General features: G+C 48.2%; 1 protein-coding gene across 5 annotated transcripts in view; it reads right to left on the bottom strand.

The window, feature by feature from the left end:
* The window catches only part of LOC119457815 (M-phase inducer phosphatase 1-B), a 121,488-nt gene that overhangs the window by 77,817 nt on the left and 24,889 nt on the right, over positions 1–18,782 (bottom strand). For all 5 annotated transcript variants that reach the window (XM_037719561.2, XM_037719553.2, XM_037719580.2 and 2 more), the window contains one exon: positions 201–276. In XM_037719561.2, coding sequence (XP_037575489.1) covers positions 201–276 — 76 coding nt within the window. The remainder of the gene's footprint in view (positions 1–200; positions 277–18,782) is intronic.

Here is an 18,782-nt window from a genome sequence, read left to right as displayed (position 1 = left end):
CCCCACAGCGGGGCGGTGCTCAAGAAGGAAGCGAGGAGGAGAGGGGGGGGGGGGGGGTGTAGAAAAAGAGGCCTGTCGCGGCGACCGTGTTTACCGCCGGGAACTTTAAACCAGGCTATCTGCATGTGCAGCGCGCTATCGGCGGCTGATCGGGGTCGCACGTCGGGGCGATTAAGAGCGAGGGTGAGACATCCACTTACCACGACCAACAATCGGCGCCTCCAGCCGCACGGCCGCCTGCCGAAGTCCGTTCGGTTGGACACATCCTTGAGCACACTGCACCAGACAGAAGAGACAGCGTGGTAAGCACTGGACAGAGAGGGCTACTTCTTGACTGTCCAATTGTTAAAAACTGGGTATCTGCGACAGCATAACGTCGACCAGGATTAACAGTAGCCGCGAACATCGAGAATCGCGTTTCACTAATGACTCGACACATACAATGCGTTCGCAAAATTAAAGCGGGACAGAGCTCAAGCCATGACTGCTCATTAGGAATCCGAAGACTAACGGGCCAGCTTTGAGATGGCCGCTAATAACCTGCGGTGAAATGTACTGGCATTCACCGTGGACATTTCCCCACAAAACCTGCCTAAGCACCGCAGGACGAAACTACGTGGAGCGTCAATGTCTCGGAACATCTCGAAACTGGCGCTACAGTATACCAGGATTCCTACCTAGCAGACATGCCTCGAGCACGGCTTCGATTTCACGTTTGCCCAATGTGTGCTATAAAATAACTGCTCAGAGAACTTTAGTTACTCGAACAGCTCATTGACGAACTACCAACACGGCAACCGAACCCCGTTTCCAAGGAAGGACGAGAAAACATTTGACCGACCGATTACACTCGTGCTCCTTCAAGGCCTTGCCAGCACCGGTCGATAGGTATCGGTAAACAGGGTTCGTACAGGTTTACAAGTAAAAAATTCAAGGATATTCCAGGACTTTCCAGGACCTGTCACAGGTTTTCAAGGACTCAAAGCAGCATCCAAAGTAGGATTTCTTTACTCTAACATTTCCAAAAATGACTATTTTTATTGCATTTGCAATAAATAAATGTATATCACAATTATAATAAAAATGTCTAGCCTTGATAACTTCTCAAGATCACAACACAAAATGAACGCTTACAACAGCGGCTGAGATTTCTCCAGTATAGGGTGGGTAAAGTTCACCAAAAATATTCAAACCAAAGAGAAATAAATGTATATCTCAATGATCTTAACGTCTAGCCTTGATCACTTTGCAAGTTCACAATACCAAAAAAAAAAAGTTCACAAAAATGCACCCAAGCTACTCTGACTTCTCCAGTATTAACTGGGCAAGTTTACAGAACATTTCCAAACCATTCGGTGTAGTCTTGCTACACATACATTATATTATAGCAAATAGATGTATATTGCGCGAGTTGGCTCACCGTCGCATGCTTTCACTCGCACATACAGCATATGGCGCGCGGGGACGATGTTATCGCCGTTGGACTTTACACGAAACATCGCGGCAACCACAATAGCAGAAATGCGCCTGGAGAGGAAATATATGGCACCCATACGCTTGCGCGTGACCCGCATTCCCGGAGCGAAACGTCACTAACTTGTTTAAATTGCTTACCGAAAGAACAGGTGCATCTTATACACCGATGCGACTTGTATACGTTTTTTTTTTTTTTTTTCGGAAAAACTGCCGTTTTGAGGGGGCACCGGTGCGTCTTACACAAAGGTGCGACTTATTGACCGGAAAATACAGTTATGTTATTGCAAAGGCACTGAGCATCAGTTGTAAAGTTGCTGCACTATTGCTGTCTTTAGCTTCACTTAGCGCGCAAGAGTGAAAGTGGGAAGGCAAGCCGACGGGCGAAGAGTGAAACGAACGATAGGGTGAGGAAAGCAAACACTGCCAGCTGAGCCAGCAGCGTCGCGCGGCACGGGTCTCTCGCTCCGTTCGCGGTTTGACGCGGCGAAGCCTTTCATTTTTTCTCGTGCAGTTCTGCAAAACGGAACCATGTGTGCTCGCGCCGGCGCATTGTTTCTGAAATGGGAAGTTTGTCAGATCTACGCCGATCTACCACAGAAAGGAGGTCCCAATGTTGATATCAGAGTGCACTGCTCATGAAATTCAAGAATTTTCAAGGAAGGAAAAAATTCCAGGACTTTGAAGGGCCTTGAAAACACACTTTTCAATTTCAAGGGTTTTCAAGGATTTCAAGGACCTGTACGCACCCTGGGCAAAGATCAAGTACGTACGATGTGTTACAAATATATGCTAAGGGTTCATGGCTTCATTGCACCTGCTGGGAACAAAACAGTCCATTAAAGGCCCGCATTCTATCAGATTTCATGACAAAGCCTCCACAATTTCTCTTGAAAGCAATAACGCCTACTCGTGGAAATAAAAAAGCGAAACGCCCGGAAGTGAAACCTCCCTCGGGTCTTTTACTGAAAAACGTGTAGGTATGCATTTGATACGAGTGCCTCAGGCATTGCTGAAACGATGAAACTGCAATGAAGGTACACCCGAACCGTGGCCTCCCACCGAAGGCGCCCAAGTAAAAAAACTCCCTGCCACGCATTCATTAAGTGTGGTAAACAACTGCGCGCAATAAGCGTGACGCGTTTGCGCGGAGGCGTCTGCCGCAACGTGGCGTCGGCCGAACCGCATCCAGCAGCTGCGAACGGTGCCCATCCGTGTTTGCAAAGAAAGCGAAAGCGACATTGCATACGAAAACGGCATCGGCGAGAGAGCCGGGCTCACTGGAACGGAACCACCATGGCGACCTTCAAGTGCGTGCACGTAGGCCGAGAGAAAACTGATTGCGCATCGCCCCGTTTTATCGAGCAAGCGCCCAGTTGGGTGGCTTTTGCCTTGTTTAATGGCCTTTTTTTTTTTAAATCTAAAAATAGCTTTCCCCCGAAGTATCTTTTAATTTTTTCGATCAGTGCGTACGAGCAGTTTGCTTGTCCCATGACATCGAAAATGCATATACGTGGCTTTCGTGACGCCCGCAGCGATGACGTTGCGGTTATGACGCCGTTGACGCCGGTTATGACGTTGCGCTGTTGAGCACGGGGACCCGGGTTCAATCCCGGCCGCGGCGACCACACTCCGATTAGGGAGGAACGCAGAACCTCAGGTGGTCAAATTTGATCCAAAGTTCCTCACTACGGCGTTACTCAAGATATTGGCTCTCGTGATGAAGCCACGCGCAAGAGAGAAGCCCCAGCATCTACAGCTGACACATCGTCTTTGCTTGAACCGTAACCACAATTAGTTGTGCAACGCAGCGAATCGCACTTGAGGATTATGAAAAGGGTGTAAAGCAGCTGTTTTGGACAATGGGCGCAGTGTATTAAAAACTAGAGGTGGGCGAATATCAACTTTTTCGAATACGAATAGTAAATACCGAATAGTCAAACGTAGACGCATATATTTAAAGCAGGAATATTTATATCGGTATAACTAGGTACAACGCCTGTACTGACTAGTGCAAAAGAAAAAGACAGCTAACTATAAGGTAAAAAGGATTGGTTTTATAAACAGATCTCTAATTGTCATTAAAAACTGCGCAAATAATCTCTGAACATATTTAGTCTGGTTGCAAACAAGCTTTCAAGAATAAATGGCTGTTGTAAGACTAGCTTTCGAAAAATGTTAAATAAATGGTTGCCGAAAAAAAGATCAATCCTATCTCACGATAACTGCCCACATTAATCCGATTCGCATTGAATCAATGCATAGCGACAAGCCGTATTGCTGAAGACACCTTGATTTACAATCTGTGGCGTGCATATGTTCGACAGGGGTAGCGATGGGGGCTTGTTGGTGATTGATGAGGAAACCTTTTGATGCAGCGTGAAACACAAGAAGGCACAAGTAAAAAGACAACACACAGCGCTGGTGTCAGCGCACGCTGACACCATGCTTGTTAATTCGGTTAGTAAGCGAATGTGCCCAAATTTATACAGCCGATAAAACTACTAGCATTACTCCGTATAGCTCTCTACTAATTTGCTATCGCAACTGATGCTTCGCCTTTTGGGCGAAACTGCGACCTCTTTATTGCGAAAGCAATTAAAGGGACAATCCAGGCGCATTTCTGCCGTTGTCGTCGCCGTGATGTTCCGTATAAAGTCCTGGGGCGATAACATCGTTGCCGCGCACCGTATGCTGTGTGTTCGAGTGAAAGCGTGCGAGAGGATAGCGGTGAGGAAGCGCGCTGTCGTCCGTCGCGCGCAAGGCACCGAGGGAGGGAAGGTACGGGGGCGTTCTACTCCGGCTGCTGCTGCGTATGGCGCGCCGCGCACGGCCGCTAGGGCCCCATTTTGAAAGCGATCTGCGATGGGCACAGTGCGAGTGCTTGTAGTTTCGTGTGCGCTGTGTTTTCGCCGCTAAGTTCGCGTTGAAGCGAGAAGCAGCACGAAGGTCAACTCGCTCGTTGCTGCTGCTGCCGCGCTTGCTCACTGCACCGTTTCGACAGCGAGTTTCCGCGGACATCGAGTGACATGTGTTGATGTTTGCTTGTGCACGCGTGACACCATGCTCGTTAAATTAGTTAGTAGGCGAATGTTTACAAGTTTATACGGCCAGATGATCCTTACTTCGTATAGCTGTCTACAAAATTGTTATCGCAATCGATACTTGCCTTTCCGGCGAAACTGCGACATTATATTGGCTCACGCCTTGAAAAACAGATTGGAATAGCTTTACGTTATACTGACCCTGGGGACAGAGACGCGCCACCCGCTGAACGCGCTGCAGCGCGCGAAATATCTAGTTCGCTCGCGGTGCCCTCAGCTTACTTTTCGTTGTTTTGCGCATCATCTAGGGAGCGCCTGCGCCGCTCAGCCCACTCAACCGTATCCTATAGTCCGATACAAGTCAAGAGAAATGCGGCTTTTCCTCGTCAAAGGACCCCCTTCCAGCCAATGGTGTCGCTGTGTCAACGTGACGTCGCGGCCGACGACACGTTTCTTCGTGTTCTTCCGCGCTTACGGACTTTTATCAAAATGGCCGCCTCCGCTGTTCGCGTCTACCCATCGGCGTCGTCAGTGAGATCGTGCTCTCTCAATCTGACTTTAGTGCCGTTCAGTCATATCCCAAGGTGAATTCCGGGAAAACCTTCGTTTGTGTGCTGTGAGCAGTGTTTCTAACACACTCGGTACCGACGATCGCTCGGGCGTTACGTCTTCTGCGTCATCGCTCGGCGCCGTCGGGAAACAGCCGCCGCTGCAGTTTACTGGAATTCAATTCACTGCTCCAATTGACAAATACGCGCTTTCACCTCATGTTTAGCAACGGGCAAATAAATAATTTGAACCAAGATTTTATTTTCGCTCAAAATAAACGCGTCCTTCGAAACTACTTATGCGTGCGGTTGCACTCAGAGAGACCTGGCTCCAACAGCGCTACTCGTAGGTGTAAGGCGGTCGGCGGCGACGTCACGTACACGCAGCGACGTCATTGGCTGGAAGGGGGTCCTCTGACGGGGAAAAGCCGCATTTCTCTTGACTTGTATCGGACTATTGACCCTTTTCGCGGAGCAGTTTGTTTTAGAGAAACAAGATGGCGCTCACGGCGGCGCGCCATGCCTCTCCTCAGCGACCGCGCACGAATACGAAACCATTACCGCTTCTACCTTGCTTCTGTGCGATCAGCTGTCCGAAATGCAACTGAGTTTTCGCTAACACACTGTGCTCCAATCATGCTAGATTGAATCATGTGGATTGAAGACGTGTGCAGTAGTTGGCTGCAAAAATAGTGACTGGCATGTTAAGGAACAGCTAGAATGAATCTGTGTGGCCAAGTTCGCGGACCGCTGCTGCAGCTGTCCGAACGTGTTACCGGCACTTCGTGATGTACGGCTTTCCTCGAGGATACAGAAATTCGCTCATCCGCCAGCCTTGTATCGCTAACCTACAAAGAAAGTGCTTCATCCCCAGAACGTCGTCAAGAGTGAGTACCACTCGTTAAACAATGACAAAGGGAGTAGCGCCGCTTCCTGTCATAGTAAGTTTTTCGCACGTTATCTGTACATATCTGTCCCAAATGGCAGGAAAACTTACGCCCACTCTATCGCCGACGTATCAAGAATGAGTGAGTGGGCGCACACTTGAATATATGCGCACTGTATACGCACAATAATGACTGACTACACCTATGGCGCACGAATGGTCGAAGCTGAATGTTTCCTGACGGTCCACAAGAGTAAGCGAGTTACTAGCTGTAATATATATTTGGCTACAAGGTATTACAATGTACAAAACAGCTATGTTTTAAGCCTTGTACGCAGCAAGAACAAATCTATTGGAACTGAGCAAACCCGCGAGCGATTAGGCAGAAAATAATCAGATAGTGGCCGCACCGAGGAACTTCACTGAGTCAGAAACTGACAAGCCACTGCTTCAAAATATTTGCCGAATAACGAACAAAGAGCAAAACGTGCTAATCCTGACTGAATTCATAATCGGAAAGCTTGGATAGCTTGGAATACATATTTAGCCCCGCTTATAGACCAAGCACCATATATGCGCTGCTTGTGCCGTTTGGACATAGCTTAATCGGCTCCGAAGGGGCTTTTGCATGTTCTCTGAAGCTGTGATCAAGGCTTCGTGTCGTCCACCTAGTCACCGTCCACGATATCTCCGAAAACAGAGGTTTTCTAAGCCGCGCCGGCGTCATACACTTCCATAGTAAACAAGGAGGCAACGGAGGCAGTTGAGGCAAGCAATGGACGCGTCACCACGTGAGCAAACATGGCAGCACCCACGGGATCGCCGCGAAAAGGGTCAATAGTAAACACTAAATACAGCCGCCCTGGCAGTTCCGATGGCAGCGACAACAGAAGGGAGTGGCCGCGCGCGCGCTGGCCACTTACAGGAAGCGCGGAAAAGTCGTGTTATAAGCGCGAAAATTACGACAAAATGAGCGGGATGCGAACGGCTGCACTCTTTTTCGCAAAACGAATCCGCTCACTGCTCGCGGACACTGCGGGTGCACATTCCGAAGCCGTTCTGGCGCAGCGTGGCGCAATTTGGGTCAACATTCTGTGTTGGGCGAAGTTTGGCGTAGGAGTCCCACCCCTGCTTGTTGCCAAATATGTGGTTAGTTTCGAGTGTTCGAAATTACCGAACAGTTCCTTGTCATGACGCAGCAAACGGAGCTGCAAAGGCCAGCCAAAATGGAGCGAATTAACTTTACTGGCGAACTTTCGGCGGCGAGCGCCAGCGCGCGGTGACACGGCGGCGTGCCTTCGTCATACGCGCTATGATTTCAGAGTTGCTAAAGAAGCGCCGTGGTTTAGTACGCAGTAAAATGAAAACAGGAACAGTTGTTTCTACAGGCAAACCATTTATCATTTAGTGGCGACATAGAGAACGACTTTTTTAGGCTTAATGGTAATTTGACAATTGCACCCAATGCACCGGTACACGAGCGTTTTTGCATTCCGCACCCAACGGATTGCGTCCGGGATCAAACGCCGTGCTCAGCAGCGCAACACCATAGCAACAACACCCTCCACAATATGCAGCCCACGTCGACGCTCCTCTTGCGCATAAACCACACAGCCATCATATTCTGCTAGACCACTAAGAACTGCTATCGTTACGGCGTGAGTTTTTTTTTTTTTTTTTTTTCGCATGGAAGCTAGCTCAACTTAGAATAAATGTGTTGCTGGAATGAGAACGTGGATTGCCTGCCCGAATCTCCAGTACGTACAATGCTCAGCGATGGAAACGTGATACTCGGACCGCGTGGCTGCCCCCACGGCACTTTTTAATTCGCGAAATTCAGGGCGCTTTGAGTGTCTGTCTTTCTCTCTGTGTCTATCCTCCTACGTCGTGATGGTGTCATGGCCGTTTCTTCAACTGGGTATATACCAGAATACACATGGGGGGGGCATGACATGCATGCATACATAACGTGAACGACATGTCATGCCATCAATGCCATATTACAAATGACATTTGCATGACATGAGCGTCATGACATGAATGACACAGCATGCGTGTATGACCTGACATGCATGATGCGACTTAGATGACATCACATGAATTGCATGTCGTGACATTAATGACAAGACATGCATGACCATGTTATGCACGCATGTCGGCACACATATCCTGACACAAATCCAGGTAAAGAAATGACCACGATGCCATCAACTCATGTCATTTATGTTGTTCATGACAATCAAGTCATGGAATGCGTGTCATGTCATTCATATCACGGATATGCTGATACATGTTAGAAACTCCGTTAGTTTCTGCCTAAAAATGAGCCAGTTTTCCTGAACAGAACGAGTGAAAATTCACCTTAAATGTCGACACAAATGTCGTAAGTTCATTATTTATGGCATCATAATTACCTTTATCATATAAGGTAATATATTGTCTACCTGAAACCGGGCATTTTACGAGGCCCATTTTTTTTTTGCAGTTGGCCCTTAATGATTCGCGCTAAATTGTATTAAAATGTTAATCAACGCTCAAGCCTTGTTTTCACACTGGAGAACGCAGCAGCCACTTCAACTATGAGATTCAAATGAATACGTCGGATGTAGCCGTAAAGAAATATCAAGGGAGCCACTGAACATATATTTAAGATATATAAGCGCTGAAAAACATGTGGTTCCAAGAACTAAAACGTTGGAAAGAAACGTCCCTCAGTGGCGCGCACCCAAGCAAACTAACTCTGCGGCATGCAGCGTAGCGGATCGCTTCGCAACACATGTTTCACCCGATTTGCTCAAACGCTTCGTTTTTCTTTCCGGTCCATCAGCAGTGGCTGGGTCTTCGTATATAAGGTCGTCGCTGGCTATTGATACGGAGCACTAACGTTCATCAGCGCAAATGAATCATACACGCCGACCAATGAATTCGCTGCAAAAGCGCAACGATATAAACACCCTGGCACCGGATAACGCACCGAGGAACATCGTAGGTCCCCCGCCATCCACGAACCCAGAGAGTGGATAACAGCACGATCGACGAAACACACATCGCCGCCGAAGCGGCAGACAAAAAAACGCTATCGCCGCAGTAGACGTAGCACGCACTGCGTCAGAGCACACATATTAGTCAATATGATAACGCACTTTACACTCTTCGCCTTGCCTTATCAAGAACAAAATGCTGCTACGCACTGCAGGCTTAAGCGCGACTCCCATAAGCACGAGCACTGGTTGTCTGCAAGGAGAACGGTGCAGTACAAAAGCCAGCAGAATTATTTTAAACGTACGTTTATGATGGCATCTCCCTCTTGCGCACGAAAGTCTCGAAAAACCTCGACGGCATAAAATGTCGTGACACTTGTCAGCACCCAAGAAGTTGGTTCTCTCCGAACGTTAAGTCGGTTGTTTCTTAACAGATTGTTGTGCTAGAATGCACGTTGCACTGCCGTCAACGTGTCGGCCTAATATATACAATCACAGCGAATCCCAGAGGCGCCTAATAGTCCGTATTTTCAAATTGCCTGTAGTGTTAACGTCTTTTGCGCAAGCGACAACCTCCCTCACCACGACCCGGTGTTATCAATAAATATTACTCAATAATAATAATAATAATAATAATAATAATAATAATAATAATAATAATAATAATAATAATAATAATAATAATACCTTTGCATCAATCCTATTGCATTCGTCCTATTTTCCCTTTTCCTCTTCCATTAACTTCCTTTAACGATGACCCAAAAAGCAATCAGCCAGACATATCCTATCGCATTGAAAATGTCTTAGTATTACATTTATTTTATTAGATTTTTTTTCTTCGGATATTTCATTCTTAAATAAAGAAAATATAGAACACGCTTTACCTACGCAATGCGCACTCACTTAGCAGTATTAATGCTTCGGGAGGATGGACGTGCGTAAGCTTCGAGAAGGTAGAAAGCGCAGCTGCAAGACAGCCTGTGTAAGCAAGCGGGCGGGCGGGCGTCGCCGAGCAACCTGCTATGGCGACGCTCAAATGCGGTCGCCTCGGAAAGAGATCGACCTCGTGACCTCGCCAGTCGACTGCGGCCAAGGCCGAATGCTACTAACACACTGACAGACTCCTAATTTCGAGAAAGAAAAAAAAAAAAAAGTGCGGAACACACTGCCTGCCTTTCGGTGCGCGCGCCGGCCCTTTCCCATCTGCCTTCTTGACCGGTTTGTTCGCCCCATACCGGCTAGCGTAATCCGATTCGGGGAAGACTTTCCCCGGAAGCAAGAGACGAATGCCGACACCCGCTACATACGTACGGACACGCACGCTCAGCGCTCCTTACCACGCTTATAAAAGCATTTATACCACGTTTATAAAAATGAAAACAAGTGTCAGCTTATTCAAAAAGCGAGATTACTCTAGGGATATCACTGGACAGTAGTGGAAGCTGGAGCTGGCATCAGGAGCGGGGTCGTGTGGATGGTCGAATCGCGTCTGTTCAGTCGCAAGCGTATAATCTTGGGGCAAGAGCTAGCACGCCCACTATTGCCCCAGTGCCACCCGATTGTGAAACGCAATGTAGGTCGCAGACACGGGGAGCCCTTGTACGCCAGTTCCAGTGTCGATAAGCCCCACTGTACTGGGCTCCACAACATGACGGGGGGACACTGCGCGCTCCACGACGCCTTGCTTTCTCGAAGAAGGCGTTACGAACCACCCGTGGAAGACTTCCAGCCAGGCGGCTCACAAATTAACTGGAAATCCGTCAACAGGACGCCTCGTCAACCGCCACGTTCACTAATCAGAAGAGCGCATTAAACTTTTTACGAAAAGCTCACTACACAGACACGGACGATGGGTTGCTAAATCCACGTATTTTTCACAGTTGCAAGCAATCGCAGCAAGTTACCGCGCCGGTGCACGGTGAATCCATGGCGCAGGGTTCTGACAAAAGTACTGTCTTGATCAACGTATAAGGGTCCGTTCACTCTGGCAGCGAAAGCGGCGGCAAACTAGGCGGCTAGCGCGAACGGTCTGGGTACGATTTCTGCCGAGCGGACATGCTCACCGCTTTGCCGCAGCCAAATAAAATGCCCCCGAGAAGAAGCTCCGCTCGAATTTTAACAAAATCAAGGGGCTTCAATGACTGTGCACAACCGGCCAGGAAATTGTACAAGACGTCCAGCATTCCACATCACCACCAAGACCAAAGAAGGCCCGCCAAGTGCGTAGCAACGTCAAAGTGATGCTGACTGCTTTCTTTGACTCCCGCGATGTGGTACACCACGAGTACGCAACACAGGGTCAAACAATCGCCAAAGAGTACTACAGGGATGTCCTCCGTTTCCTACGTGATGCTGTGCGGCGCAAGAGAACGGAGTTGTGGCCAACAGGAAATTGGCGCATCCATCACGACAATGCTCCTGCACATTCCTCGCACTTGATTCAGACTTTTTTTTTTTTTTTTTTTTGCGAAAAACCAGACTCCTGTAGTTCAACAGGATCCTTACTCTCCTGATATGCCCCCCTGCGACTTCTGGCTGTTTCCCAAAATCCAGAGGCCATTGAAAGGAGCGCGATTTCAGACAAGAGAGGACATTATGGCTGCAACGACAGCTGAGCTAAACTCCATTCCGAAAGAGGCCTTCTCGGAATGCTTCCAACAATGGCAGCAACGCTGGGAGAAGTGTGTGGAGTTCCCAAGGAAACTACTTTGAAGGTGATTAGGTTTCCAACGCTCCAGTTATTCCAGTTTTTTTTTTTCTTCGGCCAAAGGTCGAATACTTTTCTACAGACCTCGTATTTCGGAGCGGCGTATAATACATCAATTCTGTCCGCTTTAGAGGTATTATATGAAATCCACATAATTGTGATATCGTTTTTTATTGCCGAGTTATAGGGTTGCAAACTCGATACGCTTTTTTTTTTCATTTTGAAATTTTCAAGAATTTTTGTCAAACAAATGACGGCCTAAATTAAAAATCTACTCCTGTAAGTCACTCGATTTCAACTTCTCCCCCGTTTAAGTGAAACAAACACCAAAACCGGTTGCCGAGAAGAACGATTTCTCTTTTCCCATGTATTTAGATAGGAGCTTCCGAGCTAAAGCTTCCCTAAAAAAGTGTAGAACAACGCAGGAACAATGAGGCTGCGACACGAAGCTTGTGTAATTGGACACAGTTTCCTATTTGCTGCTATTAAAACTTAATTAGCTCAGAAATCACTCGCCGTCTCAAAAGCAAATGACGATTGGGAGGCAACACCCATGCACCCACTCGTCACCATCACGTCGCCGCGGGCGTCCATTAGCGAGCCATTGTAGACGGCAGTGAATCGCAGAGACAAGTGTCATCAGTAAACTGCCATACGTATATGTATAGAACCCGGCCGAAAGTACAACAGTATAGATCGCTGCTATACCGAGAGGGCGCGTGTGGGGCACCGTGCCCATTAAATTATCATCATTATCAACCACCCTTATACACCACGTTGAGTCTGCCATGACATGCATCTCTCCGTACTCAACGGCGCTGGTGAAGCCATCCTGGAGACGTATTCTTGGACGATCACTTTCGGCGATACTATCGCCCTTGCGTGACGTAGTGCTCAACCAGCCAATAAGCGCGCACTGAAAGCGATATCGCCGAAAGCGATCGTCCAAGAATACGTCCCCCTGTTCCGACCAACGTTCTCAGACTACAACGCTGGTTCCGACGGGGCCAAACGACGATATATACGCGTGACAGTACAGAATCATGTCTAGAAAGATGGGATGGCGCGCACCACAGCACCAGAGAGCGTCTAAGGAGGTGGAAAAAATGGCCATAGCTCATCTGCATTTCCTCATGCGCCGAAAAATAAAGTTGCGTGCCGCGATCAGGGAAGAATTACGGACATTTGATAGCTTTTGTGCGCTGTCCGTGAGTTTTAGCTCGCTGAAGAGGCGATATCCGTCAGAAACGACAGCCGCAATTGAGGCTTACAACAAAAAGATATTAGGCATGCTTTCAGGGCTATTTATTTATCCGTCGCGATTGGCACTTCTATATACAGGGTGTACCTAAGACGAAGCAAGCTTTAAAAAAAAAAAAAAAAAAAAGCGAAACCCTTCGTGCGTGATGAAAAAAACTATTTTAGCGACATCCTAAAGAAGTCTTCAGTATTGTACTTATTTAATTAGCGAATAATTACCGAACTTTATTAAATTTAGGGACGCAATGTCAATACAAAGTTTGTACGGCACATTTGAAAGCATCAATTTCAGTCAATTGCTACGCATTACCGTTTGCGTAGTTCCTTTATCCGCGCTTAGAAGAAAACGCGCTAAAGCTTTAATAAGCAGTTACGCAATGGGTATCACGTCGAAAACAACTTAAAATGATGCTTTCAAGCGTGATCGACAGAGGTTGTATTGACATTGCAGCAATACATGTCAAGTTAACCACTAAATGTTAGGTAATTAATCATTAGAAGTTACTTTATTATTATGAAAAAAATTATTGCCGCGGCTTCTGCGGGAGGCTGCTAACAAAATTAGGTTTCATCGGCGCACAGGGCTTCTTTTTTGTGCCTCATAATCAAATCGTGGTTTTCGCACGTAAAACCCCAGAACTTTAAAGAGAGAGAGAGAGAGAGAGAGAGAGAGGAGAGAAGCTTCCCTAAAAAGAAAAAAAAATTGTGTACCCTGTTAGCTGGGACAACCGGGATACTGGCTTACGACAGCCAGTATGTCAACGCATAGCCTCGCGATTGCCGTACTGCCTCTCTGCCACGCTCCTCATTCGGCAATGACAAGTTGAAGATTGCCGAACGGGGGCTCCTTGCTATCTAGAAAACCAATATCAATTATATTTGGCTAACATAATCTTGAGTGATAGCAAATCTGAAAACAGTTGCCTATTGAGCGCACTATTTAACAGAACTTAATTTTTATGAAAACACTGAGGTAAATCAGGTAGTGAAAATGGATGGATATACGTCATGTAAATTGCAAGTATATCCGGGAGTTCCTCAAGGCTCCGTACTAGGGTCCATTGTTATTCATTTTATATATTAATAATACTTCTAGAATTGCAGAACTTAACGTGCAGCTTAAACTTTTTTCACTGATGAGTGCCTAACGTGCAGCTTAAACTTTATTCACTGATGAGTGCCTAATTTACGCTCCTGTAGCTAGCGTGGAGGACCAGCTTAAAATTAACAAATGTTTACAGAATTTAAGCATTGGTGAGAGAAATGGAACATGTAAATTACACAAAGTCGACCAGTACTCGCATCACTAAAAGTAAGACAATACTTTCCCTTATTGCATAGGCAACCACTTGATGAATACATGCCGTTTTAAGTACTTGGGAGTTATAATACGCAATTTAACCTGGAATCATAATATAGATAACGTATGCAAGACTGCTCATCAAAAATTGTGCTTCCTTTGGAAAACAACTGAAGCCTACAACGCGGGATATCAGGCTTATTGCATACAAAACATTCGTCAACCGGTATTAGAATACGCATCGGTAGTCTGAAGTCCTTTATATGGAAGTTAGAATTCAGCGATTAGCCACGCTTTTTATATGTTCTAGATATCGTAGGACAGACTCCGTAACACAAATGGTAAACCTTTGTACTTTAGTTCTATTGGAAATACACGGACAAAATTATCGAATAAAAACCGTTTCAGATAATCAAAGTACTATTGGAAATACACGGACAAAATTATCGAATAAGAACCGTTTCAGATAATCAAAGGTCAAATTAAAATTGATAAACTCAAATATCTACACGCCCCAGCAAGACGGAATCCACGAAGAAATCACGATCATGTTTTTCAGCCATATAATAAATACCCATAGTGATATTTGGAGTCTCACTTTTCGCACATGCGATTTAATGGTGGAACCACTTGCCCAGGTCTATCGTTGCTTCAGGTGACGTCCGTACAACGCTTTTAAATAGATTACCCAATTCGCTTTAGACATGAAACGTCTTTCAGAGGGGGGCGCTTTGTGTCGAAAAAAGAGATTTGAGCGGGCGCGCCGGATGTAGCGAGAGCTGTCGAGAGGAGAGGGAAAAGGAGCAGAGAGCAGTACAGTCTGCAGAAGATAGCGCCAACCTTCCTTTCTCACGACGAACCACTTAGTTGTAACAGTACAGTGCGCGGACATAGTGCGAAAGGAAGGCAGTAATGAGAAAAGGGGGCTGGCGCACGGCGGGTCGGATAACGTGTCCGCGCGCCTGGTGTGCAGCACTCACGAACGCCTGTTCCAAGGCAGGCCCCGCGGGACGCCCCGCGTATATAGTTGTTTATGGCCGCGGGGGTGGTGCGCCATCGCCAAATGTGAATAAATGCAACTTGCGTAGCCTACTGCGTCCGCGTCCCTTAAACAGCCGTGCCCAGGTTTTTTTTTTTTTTAATACCTTTTTTAGAGTGAAAAAAAAAAAAAAAAGCACGAAGCAGGACGCCTCTTTACGGTCTGCGAGCAGACGCTTCTTGTTCGGCGAGCGGCAACAGAAACTGCGCGTTCCGACCGCGCCCACGCTGACACCGAGTGAAAGCGAGAAGCAACCCAAGCGGCATAAACTTACGCGCAGCGAGATTCACTGCACACTCGACGCCAATCACCAGCGCGCGCTCTTTCTCCCGGTTCGCCCTCGACTATGTGCCTAGTTTTTCAAGGGGTAGATTCACTGACCCGTCAACCACGGGGGAAATCTTCGCGCCACAGTTCTTTGTCTGCTCTGGACGGCTCGTCTAGAGTTCCTCATTTCCTGAGCACCGGTGCTCGAAGGGAAATAAGTACGGATGCACTCGTACACACGCTAGCACCTACTAATCCGCCACCACTGAAATGATTTGCGGTAAACCACGCAAACCAAGATGGTAAGCAAATTTCTTCAAAGGGGCGCGCGCCTTCGTTCGCTGGTGGGAGAGAGACCACCGACTCCATGGCGTTTTTCTTTTTCTTTTTTAGATGCGCAAAGCAATAAAGTGAACCGAGCTTGGACGGAACGCTCATAGTGCACGCTTTACGTCATTCTCATGAGCACGCTAAAATATGATTCGGTACTGCGAGAGCCGATGAAGATGAGATTTGTAAAATGTGAAGGTCGTGGCACAACTAGCCTAGTCGTAGTTGCTAAAATATGACACGAACTTGGACACCTTTGTCCAAGTGAAACGTGGTGCTCGCAGCGTGGATTTGAGCGCAGCAGTCGTTCGCTCTTTGCTATGGGAAAAACAATATGGGAAAAACATCGCATCAATTGTCCATCAAACAAAGTCACTGCGGCCCGCGCACTCTGTCGTTTTCTAGACTGAAAATTTCAGCACATCCGGATACCTATTTCCCCACTCAAGACCTATGCGAAGTGCGCACGGCGCCAGAAGGTATAGCAACTCAATACACCGCCACCACGACGCAAGCGCGGCTGCGCGCCACACGCGACGTAACCGACAATGACACCGTGTCGATTCAGGTTAATCCGATCGCGCACGCTAACCACAAAATGTGGCGATTCTCTGCGAAAGCAGGGACGAAACCCATAACACAGCGGCCAAATCTTGCGCTGTGCGGCGCATCTACCAACGAGGCAACACGTTTTTCAAAGCACGCGCGCGGAACGTGGCCTTGAAGGGCTGCCGAATCGATTAGCCGCGTCTTCCATGTCGCAGCATGTGTGCGTAGTAGCGCGCGGAAGCGCACTCGCCCCAGGAGGCCTCGTGACCCCCTGGAGCCACGGAGACCACCTCCCCCCACCACGACACTCGAGAGACGGCGTGGTTGGCTTTGGAGGCGCATCTTATCGCGGCCCCGCGCGAAAGCGCACCATCCAAGGCTATGTTTGCGGCCTCGGCGCGGGCTTGCACTTTCGCTCACAGACGCACATGAACCGAAGCCGCCGCTTGCTACGGTGCACGGCAGGGTAGCAAGACCCACGTAGATTAGGCTTATTCTTGACCAATCAGACTGCAGGTCCTTGCAAACATAAAAACGCGTTCGTTTTATATCCACAAAGGACACGGGGCTAAACGACATTAGCCAGACTTGACAGCTAAGTTGGGAGGTGGGTGATGGTTGCCCGTAAGCTGTGCGTCATTTTTCAAGGCGAAACTAAAAACGGCAGACGGAGTTCTTCCCGAAACCCACCTGCGTCACCGACGAATTCGTAGGGCGCCTGCCTGCCTGTTCAGACTGGCACGCTTATCAAAACAATGGTAAAATGGTGGTGGGCGAGCAAAACTCTCCCAACTTTCACAAGGAGAGAAACATCGAACACGGGTCCATTAAGTCATCACAAACCGCTATCATCGTAGTATATCCGCTCGAAAGCCACCGGCCCGCTTCCTGCCGTGTTAAAGCGAAATTGCTCGCAAAGGCGCGACACCTATGCGCGCCCGGTTGCCGCATTCCCGAGTGAGCGGAGCGCCATGGCCGAGCGGATAACGCGATTTCACGGCAGGAAGGCCGAGAGTGAAGACAAAGGCAGCACGCTACCGGCGCGGACCGGCTCTCGTTGCACTCGCGAAGGAAGTGCACGTAAAGAGAGCCCTCGGCAACGGGAAACGTTAGCAACAGTGCTTTCGCGCCGGTCTCGACCGTATACGATTCTCGGACGACATCTCACGCGTGCCACTCTCGCCCGTTTTTCGCCGTCGACGGAACGCCACACAAGTGCCAAGCGTTTACCACTACTCGCGGAGAAAGCACGTATGCCACGCACCGGTGATTTGGTTACAAATTCCAGCCGTTTTGTCGGCGAAGTGACTGCGATGCGCGCGCGCGCGCGCCAAATTGTGGCCAGAGCAGTGCTTCGCACCTAACTTGCAAGCAAGCATGCAATGCGCATGGTATAGCTTCTCTGGTGAAATATCACCGATAAACGTTACTTCAGTGCGAAGCTAAGACGACCGACAGAGACTTGCAGCTAAAAAAAAAAAAAAAAAGGGGGGGGGGGGAAATTGGAGTAACGACAAGCTCCATCCATTGGACATCTGGGGTGCGATCTTGTACGCGTTCCAAAATGGAACGGAGGCGGTCCGTTCCATCGAGCTGCACACGATTGGGTCAATTTGATCGTCGCGGTTCAAATTGACCAATCGTGTGCGGTTCAATGGAACGGACCGCCTCCGTTCCATTTTAGAACGCGTACAAGATCGCACCCCTGTTTATCGATTAGTTCAGTACTCAAATGAAACGCTGATGGCTTAACAACAGCCGGGTGGTACTTTCTACTACGTCAGCAGGTCTGCAAGCATCTTCCGATACCGCCTGTCGGCCAGCAGAGGACCACGATTTCGATATTTCAGTACAATCGCGCAGCATACGAACGTAAAAATCGCATTAGGTATTAAGGGCGCGATCTTGTACGCGTTCCAAAATGGAACGGAGGCGGTCCGTTCCATCGAGCCGCACACGATTGGTCAATTTGAACCGTGACGATCAAATTGACCAATCGTGTGCGGCTCGATGGAACGGACCGCCTCCGTTCCATTTTGGAACGCGTACAAGATCGCACCCTAAATGTCTTATATGCTTCTGCATGCCATTCACTTGGCCACACATCAAAATTAGTGCTAGTATGGCGATATTGTAACGTTGCCGTTATTAACGGCGGGTATGGATTCACACTGACACCGTGGTTTTTGAAGCAGCTGGCATTGCACATCGGCTCGGTTGCTCGCAGTCTGCTGGTCTCACCTCGGGCCCTGCCCAAACTTCTCTCGCGCGGTCACTGATTCCGCTCCGTTGTAAACCCCCTTCTCGACGCCTCTTCTCTCAGCGGAGGCGTCCTGCTCTTGCCAAGTGGTCTTTCTCGATGGGGACGAGTCGGAAGGCGAATTCCCACGCGTCGCCG

This window comes from Dermacentor silvarum, chromosome 1 (assembly GCF_013339745.2).
Source record: "Dermacentor silvarum isolate Dsil-2018 chromosome 1, BIME_Dsil_1.4, whole genome shotgun sequence".
NCBI classification, from domain to species: domain Eukaryota; kingdom Metazoa; phylum Arthropoda; class Arachnida; order Ixodida; family Ixodidae; genus Dermacentor; species Dermacentor silvarum.
This window is presented reverse-complemented; position numbering and strand designations above follow the sequence as displayed.